Source organism: Pollicipes pollicipes, unplaced genomic scaffold, assembly GCF_011947565.3.
Source record: "Pollicipes pollicipes isolate AB1234 unplaced genomic scaffold, Ppol_2.1 Scaffold_6052;HRSCAF=7182_pilon_pilon_pilon, whole genome shotgun sequence".
NCBI classification, from domain to species: domain Eukaryota; kingdom Metazoa; phylum Arthropoda; class Thecostraca; order Pollicipedomorpha; family Pollicipedidae; genus Pollicipes; species Pollicipes pollicipes.
In genome coordinates, this window is record NW_023596805.1 from 26,248,243 (window position 1) to 26,256,996 (window position 8,754).

The 8,754-nt window shown below is 51.5% G+C and overlaps 1 protein-coding gene across 1 annotated transcript; it reads left to right on the forward strand.

Moving 5' to 3' along the window:
* The first annotated feature begins 2,530 nt into the window (after nucleotides 1-2,530).
* Nucleotides 2,531-7,850, forward strand: LOC119104608 (E3 ubiquitin-protein ligase RNF181). The gene is made up of 5 exons (XM_037228329.1): nucleotides 2,531-2,930; nucleotides 3,223-3,353; nucleotides 3,849-3,958; nucleotides 4,870-4,944; nucleotides 7,380-7,850. Exons 1-5 carry the CDS (start codon nucleotides 2,851-2,853, stop codon nucleotides 7,437-7,439), a joined length of 456 nt encoding a protein of 151 aa, XP_037084224.1. The 5' UTR covers nucleotides 2,531-2,850; the 3' UTR covers nucleotides 7,440-7,850.
* Nucleotides 7,851-8,754: the final 904 nt, after the last annotated feature.

Consider the following 8,754-nt stretch of genomic DNA (forward strand, 5'->3'; position numbering starts at 1 on the left):
TCCTATCTCTCCTCTTCTCTCTCTCTCTCTCTCTCTCTCTTCTCTCTCTCTCTCTCCTCTTCTCTCTCTCTCTCTTCTCTCTCTCTCTCTCTCACGCTTGTCTCACCCACGCAAACCTCAACGGGCATGGCACTGACTCTATGACCAGAATCTATGGCGCACCAGCGCTGTCCTGGGCAGAGAGGGAGGGGTTCGCTCCAGACCACAGCACACCTCCCGCGCTGTTGCCGGGCTCATAGCACTTCAAGGTCCCGCGGCGCGTCCTGCTTATCAACGACAGTGACTCGGCAGTTTTCCACCCGTACACGCAGAGCCAGGAGCGGATGCAGGCATTAAGGTCAAGAGGGGGGGGGGGGCGCTGTGTCATGGTGTTGCGCCCAGTGACCACAGGATGCCGCGCGTGCGAGGGAGGGAAGACGCGGCGGCTCATGCGACGAATTGGCTTGGGCGCCGCTACTGCGCCGGAGCGCCGTACACGAGTGCAGAATGCCCTCTGTCGCCGCCGATGGGGCTGCTCCCTGAATGAATTTTTGCAAATTATTAGTTGACGGTGTGTAGGTAACAGTGGCTGGCTTCGCCCGTTCCACATTGCGGCGGCGCGGGTAAATACGCATAATCAATGCCGAATATGGCGAGCGTCTGCATCGAGAGCAGTGATATGGGACTGTTGCCCGCCAATGCAAAACACTCGTCGGGTTTTAATGAAGACTGTACTCGACCGACCTCCTGATAGAGTAGCACTCTATGCTTGCCGACCGGTCGGAGCGGTGATTTGCACAGATAATTCATTCAATTTGCAATACTTTTGCTTCTGTGCGGAAGGTGCAACCTTACACTCACCATGGTCTTGTGAGATCACCATCGGCTGGCATTGTAAATCTCCCATCGACTGGCAATTACATTTTTGCTTAAAAGCATCTCTTGACTTTGTGCTTAGTTAATTTTGGCCATCCTGCTCGCAGAGTGACGGCCATAATGTGCCACCCGGGAAAAATACTTATGACAAACAAAAAGATAGCGGCTCTGTGCATTCGATAGCACTGGTATAACGCTCTCAGTTGCCAGGACGAGACATTCATCGGATTTTGATTCCGTAAGTTGTTCAGTGCATTAGCGAGAAACACTAGTCACACAGATAAGGCAGTAGTAAAGCATTTTCCTCGGAAAAACCAGGGGAATGGAGATATAGTTAGGTCGATATTTCGGCAACATGCCTTTCTCGATACAACAGCACATGACTTCTACTATTGTTTCGAGAAGTAGACTTAATGTGCCACCTTAATGTGTCATATACTTAATGTGTCAACAATAGACTTCTGCTATTGTTCCGAGAAAGGCATGTTGCCAAAATATCAAACTAACTATATCTCCATTCTCCTGCTTTTTTCCGAGGAATACGGCTAAAACTCCTGTCTTATCTGTGTTTTGAATCCGATTGTATTCGATCGACCCACCTATAGCATGTCATGCAGTGCTTACGATCGGGCGGGGCGGTGATGTGTTCAGATGAAATGACGAAATTTAAACACTCGACTCTCGTGATTTCATTGCGGGAGCACTACAAGTCGCCAATGTAAGACTCTCAGCGGCCGACATGCCCTTTAAGTCTAAATTGCACTTCGACCGCGCATAGGGCCCCCTTCGGCCCTTAAGCCTTCCAACTGGGCGCTTGATCGTTGGTTTCGAAAATCCCTTTGGGGGTCCTCTTCGGCCCTCATCTAACTCTGCCTTTGGCCGACTTGGGGCTTCCTGCCAACACAGGTACCTCTGTTAGGTACTGTGGGTTCCTGGTCGATATCGCGGATCCTGGCCTTGTCCCTGCTTTTTGATAATGGGCCTTCATTCCCAGACCGACACGGAGCCGACTGTTCAGTAATGGTAGTGCATGACCAGCAAATAAGGCCTCATCGACCCAGGCTGTCGATCGGTGCAAAACGCCCTCGCAGTGACATTTGAGGCTCTGGCACTGCAGATCGGGCCTCTTGGAACAACATCTGGCCAGCTCTTTGGGCTCTGAAAAGACCCGAAGTCCTGAGAAGTTTCTTCCAGCCATAAGGCCCGGGCCCTTGCGGCCTGGCACTGCGGTTGATTTCCACGGTGATGCGCTCAGCTTGGTTTCAACGAAACATCCGTGTTACTTTTTTACATCGGGAATGTGAATCGAAATTGCCGAAGTCCGGAGGCACATCAGTTTTCGGGGGTAACTCAAACTCGGTCCCCCAATCGCTTTTAGAACGTGACACCCGTGGCCACTATCATAACACCGTGTAAGAGAACTTCCAGACTTTTCTGGACCGTCCCGGTCCAATTTACCTTAAAGATTAGCTCTTCAACCATTCTTTGATTAAAAATGTGGAAATGATGGGATATTATGGAATTAATACAAACATCTTATCCGTAGGTTTCAGCAAACAGCTCAAGTGGTTACATCACGATAGCAGCCTTCTGTACGAGGCAGCACTTTAAGGTCGTCCTTTTCTTCTTGGTAAATATCTCCTCGTGGCCTTGAAAATATCAGAATCATCCTACAGGGGCAAGGTTCTCGGAAACTCAATGCAAGCAGGGGGTGGTGATAGAGTGCTCGGTGGCATATTCTTTCTTGTCTATTACTGTGTCACACCAGTAGATTGCAATTGCCATCGTCGGATTGAAGTGCAGCGCGGCACGCATACTGGCTGTGTTTGACTTCGTAGCAGGAGGAGTCTGATTGTTTTATTTAGGCAACAAGCGAATCGTGAGTCTAGTTTGCGACGTCCGCGAGTTGCTGCGGTCGGCTGGCAGCCTTAGAGCCCAAGGTAATTTTACGGAGGAAGCCAGTTGAATTGCTACTGCCCACCACCATTTTGGAAGATGGCTGGTTATTTTGAGGAGCACAACTGCACACCACTGCCTGATGGAGCAGCCCCAGATGCTCTGCTGCAGTTTGCCAGGTATGTCCTGTCACTTGGGTCAATTCTACTTGTTAGTCTATTTGTTGTGCCAGAATTAGAAGAGCAGGGAACTTTGGGTACTCCTGTGTGTTGAATGTGGTTATGCACACACCTCAGGCTTTTGAGTGGGTGAGACAAAATATATTTGTAGCACTGTTAGCTCTAAGTTTATAATAATTTGCAGTGACTGATGATGCAGATATGGAAAATCTTATCTGATGTCACTATTTACCTTTTTTCTGTGTTGGCTGTCAGTGTTTGACCACTTAACCTTTGACTTCCATGCCTTCAGGTTCCTGGCACAGTCTGGTTGGAGCACAGTATTTGAGGATGACTTCAGAAACCTTATGGATGGCATTCCATCCCCACCAGCAGCCAAGGCAGTGGTAGAGGGCCTTGCACAGATTGAGATCACAAAAGAAGGTACAGAATCTTGGGTTTTATGTTGTGTATATGTCTTTCTGTCACTGCTCATTATGTGTGGATCTCCTTCTATCACTACAGATACTTTTGGGTGCACTTTAATTGATTTGTCATGTGTTTCTGGCAGTAGATGTCATGCTGCATTGTTCAGCATGATGCTAGATATTTATCTCTAACTGTATCTCATACTCCTAGAATCTAAAAACTTGGATATATAGCAAAGTCATATTACATACTTATGGCCCTGAGGTCTTTCTTGTTACATGACAGAGCATATCAGGTTGATGTTAGTCCTTTGACATATGTGCTGTGTTGTCACAGAAGGCTCAGGTAGTGTCCTTAACAGAATACTAGGCCTGAAACTGAGAAACCTGGACTTGGGGTACCCTGCACCTTGTACAGTCATTCACTGGCCCTGCCACACTGGAATGATGTGCCAACCATGATAACAGCAGCATGCAGCAACCAACAACATACTTGTCATTGTCATGGCAGGTGTGCAGTGTCCAGTCTGCCTGAAGGAGTTTGATTTCTGTGAAGTGGCCAGGCAGTTGCCTTGCAAGCACCAGTACCATGCTGACTGCATTGTGCCCTGGCTTCAAAAGGTAGGTGTTTCTTCAAATGGAGGGTATTTCTTCATGACTGATTCCAGTGCAGTAGCCAGGGGAAGAACATGGTTGCATTAGGGGCTTCAGGCTTTGCAGGTTATACCTTTGGGCTTAGAACACTTGACAAGCAGAGCTTGTGGTGTAACAGCCTTTTTGTATCAGTAGAATTGTGGACAACAACTAAGAAGGGAGGAGTGGCTCATAATGATAGAGGGCAATGTAAAATTGAATTAAGCCTTCAGATTACACACTGAATAGGAGCCATCACACTGAGCTGTCACATGTTTATACATGATGATGTGACTGTCACCAGCTGTCACTAACTGGACTGTGAGCTGACCATTGAAAGCCGAGTCCAGTGTCGGTCCAGTGGAGCTGTGTTAGCCAACTGTCACTGGTTGCCTATGTCTGTAATGCTCTTCTGCGAGGGAGCCGTGGTAGTCAGCTGTCACTGGTCGCCTATGTTGGTAATGCATTGCTGCGGGGAGCCATGTTAGTCATCTGTCACTGGCTGCCTATGTTGGTAATGTTCTGCTGCGAAGGAGCCTTGGTAGTTAGCTGTCACTGGTTGCTGGTGTTGTTAATGCTGTGCTGCATGGGAGCTGTGTAGTCAACTGTCACTGGTCACCTATGTTGGTATTGCTGTGCTGTAGGAGCTGTGGTAGTCAGCTGTCACTGGTCACCTATGTTGGTAATGCTATGCTGCATAGGAGCTGTGGTAGTCTGCTGTCACTGGTCGCCTATGTCGGTAATGCCATGCTGCGCAGGAACTGTGGTAGTCAGCCGTCACAGGTCGCTTGTGTTGGTAATGCCATGCTCCCCACCGCCCGCGCGTCTGTAGCAGGGCGCGAGGACCGTGGAGCGCCTACAGACCGGCGTCTGACGAACCCCTGCGGCACGTGTTTCAGACCAACACGTGCCCCACGTGCCGCCTGGAGCTGCCCACGGACGACGAGGCGTATGAGGCCCAGAGGAAGTACAAGGTAGGCGCGACAGATGCTGCTGCCACCTATGAGCCGCCCGGTGACAAAGACCCGCGCGGCATACTAGAGCTTTCCAGGTGTCACGAGAGAGGGCGCCCCGAGCGCTGGCACTGGCCCGGGCCGTGGCTGGTTGGTGTGGGCGGGCGCGGCGCACGGTGGGGTGCGGGGCGACGTGCCGGGTCAGCCGGAGGCGCACCTCCGGCCGCCAGCGTCGCCGCTCGCCGGTCGGAAGCTGGCGCCGGTCGGCTCTGCGATGCCTGCCGCGGCGACGCTCAGCTCCAGGCTGTCATAGAAATGGCAACTTTCAAAGAAAGGAGCTTTCGGGTGGTTTATCGGTGTTTGTAGGCTCGAAGGAAAGCACACAGAAAACGAGTGAGTTATCGTATATATAAGTCACTGAGTTATTAGTTGACCTTAGTGCAAATGCTCCTCAAGTTTTCCCCACATACCCCAATGGGGACTGCAAAGTAAAAACACGGTCGGTTTTCGCGTTTAAAGTGAAGAGTCTGCACGTGGGTCATTTGACCGAAGCTGTGGTGCAAGCATTGATGCGTGATGCTAATGGCTGGATTTTTCTTGTTCGCTCCCCCATCCGCCCAAACACAATTCGACCCGGTGGGCGGGGGGGGGGGGGGGGGGGGGGGGGGGTCAGAAAGACAAGGCCATTCACCGCCGTCCTCAAGAAGTATGTCTGGACATATCTTGAATCTTGCCTGTGCAGTGTCACACGTATCGATGTGCCCTGTCCCAACAGAAGAGTTTGTTCTTCATGTACGCGCATTTGCCAACGTTTTAAACGCACCCAATTTGCACGTTGATGCACCTTTATTCTACACCTACGTGTACAAGGCGTTGGAGGCATGCAGCAACCGCTAATCCATAAAACTATGATCTCATGAGTGCATGAGGCTAGGGGCCACCTAAATCTCGAACGCTTTGAGAGGCCTTCTGAGTTTAACTATCTTGATCGATAGGTCACAGTCTTCGCGATGTATACGGAACATTAACTGGACGGAAAACAAAATGATTGTTTACCTAAAGGTGTGGTTTTGTGACTGAGGTCATTGTGTTGTTTTGCATCCATCATTTTTGTGCCCTCTTATCCTCATTGGGCCTCACCCCCTACAGGGTCAGACTGGCCTAACATGAAAGCTGCCACAGCATTGTCATCGGTTAGTGGTGATAACAAACGTCCTTATGCAGGCATGTCTGGGAATGATCGCAATTGTCGCTGTTTGTAAACGCTTTACGCAGGCATGTTTACGAATGATCGCAATCAAAGTCCCGTGAACTTGTAAACTGCGTAATCCGACATTGCTTGAAACAGAGGCCAACCCAGCCACCTCAGTTACATAAGATCACTGTTGCTGCCGCTGGTTTATGAGAGCAGGTTTCACCCTTATTGAAGGCGTTGCCTGTCCGTTCCCACGGGCGTCATCCTTCAGAGTGTTCCGCTCACGTCCTGCCCGAACAGGTACAACACATTCGGCTGCCTCTAGGCGACATTAGAGGTGTTGCCAAGAGGCAGCCGAATGCTCCGCGAAAAGGGAGTAACAAGACCTGTTTAGAGACCCATTATGAACACCACGCCTGTCAAAGAACTGGCAAACACCCCGGGTGGTTGTGTAGATTTTGTTGCTTTTCGATGATTTTTTCGAGAGAAAAAATTGTTTTTGTTGAATGCTCACGAAGCATTCAGTACATGCCGGCTCTCACCGCAGTTAAGCGAACGGAACTTTGACGTCGAGCGCGAACGAGAAGGTTGGGTCCACGCGCCCTTGACAGGGGGGGGGGGGAGCTTTGGTCCGTGCTCCAGGCCGGCAGGCCGGTAACTATATATCTTTTCAGAGGATAGCCGGGTGATAATTTGTGTGGGCAAGCTGCCCTATAGTGGCGGCATCTCTTGGCCGAGAAACAGGTGGTTAATTCCAAGGGATGAGCTGGCGGCGGAAGCAACGCCCCCCCCCCCCCCCCCTCCCCCTCCAAGAAAGGTGTGCTCTGGCGTTATTTCGAATTGGGGTGTTCTGTCAGTGATCTCGTTCCAACTAGTTGAATGACGGTAAATATCTAACTACAACGTCGACCTATTCGTGCCTCGGCTGCCGTGAGATTGGGGGGCAAATGACTGGGCTGTAGAGCGAGGAATAAGCGTGCGAGCTGGTAACAGGCATCGTAATTTTTTGCAGCATTCTGCATAGGAATTTCGTATATACAAACGCAGCAGCAGGACATGTACTGCCTTGACTCCCTACAGCAGGAGCGGCATGTTATTGGGCCGTGCAGCCTAAGTCTGGAGTGTGAACTGTAGCGAAGGAGGGTCTCTATGACTGGATTGTGTGCTCTGCTGTATAGCAGATGGTCTTGCGTTATGTGCGCTGCGCTGGCCGTCAGCCAGGTCACTGACCCGCTGTCTGATGCGTTCTCCTCTATTACAGGCCAGGTCGAAGCAGCGGGAGCAAGACTTAGAAAATTTGCACAACTCGATGTTTGGTTAGAACGACGGAGTCGTGATTGCGACATTAAACCTGATTGCACTGGGCCATTGTAATCGATCCAGCGCATGTGTCGTACAAACTATCCAGTGTCATATTGCAGAGTGTTGTTGAGAGCGTCGTCCTTACCCAATACATGTGTATGTACGACACGAAACGTGCCGCTGCGGGTTGCGGGGTTCGCAGTGAAATACCTTTGCCTTTAGCTGTGGTAATGACCTTGACATTGTGTGGGGTCTTGGGATTCCAGAGTACGGCAACCATGATGTTGTGGTCACGTTTAACCAAAGGGCGTGTTTCGACCATGTCGTTTATGTTCCTGTCCCAGATTAGGCCAATGATTTGAAGCTTCGTTTGTTTCCAACGTTTTAGTGCAATTTGCCCAAAAATACATGACTCCGATATGACTTTCTATACCATTCTGCCGACGTCTGAGATGGTCGCTGTGGCCAGCCGCTGCTGATCCGGTCCGAGGCCACGCTACACACGGATCGCTCTGCCTGCTCGTGGTGTGACAGTGTATGTGGGTGCAGTCATGGCTGTCACCGTGAGACGACCGGGTGGTCATCACATACGGACCACTACACGGGTGCAGTCGTGACCGTCACCGTCAGACGGCCGGGTGGTCACCACATACGGACTACTACACGGGTGCAGTCGTGACTTTCACCGTCAGACTGCCGGGTGGCCACCACATGCTGACTACTACACGGGTGCAGTCGTGACCTCACCGTCAGACGGCCGGGTGGTCATCACATACAGACTACTACACGGGTGCAGTCGTGACCTTCACCGTCAGACGGCCGGGTGGTCATCACATGCGGACTACTACACGGGTGCAGTCGTGACCGTCACTGGCAGCCGGTCAGGTGGCCATCACATACGGACTACTACACGGGTGCAGTCGTGACCTTCACCGTCAGACGGCCGGCTGGTCATCACATGCGGACTACTACACGGGTGCAGTCGTGACCGTCACTGGCAGCCGGTCAGGTGGCCACCACATACGGACTACTACACGGGTGCAGTCGTGACCGTCACTGGCAGCCGGTCAGGTGGCCACCACATACGGACTACTACACGGGTGCAGTCGTGACCGTCACTGGCAGCCGGTCAGGTGGCCATCACATACGGACTACTACACGGGTGCAGTCGTGGCCGTCACTGGCAGCCGGTCAGGTGGCCACCACATACGGACCACTACACGGGTGCAGTCGTGGCCGTCACTGGCAGCCGGTCAGGTGGCCACCACATACGGACTTCTACACGGGTGCAGTCGTGGTCGTCACTGACAGCCGGTCAGGTGGCCACCACATAC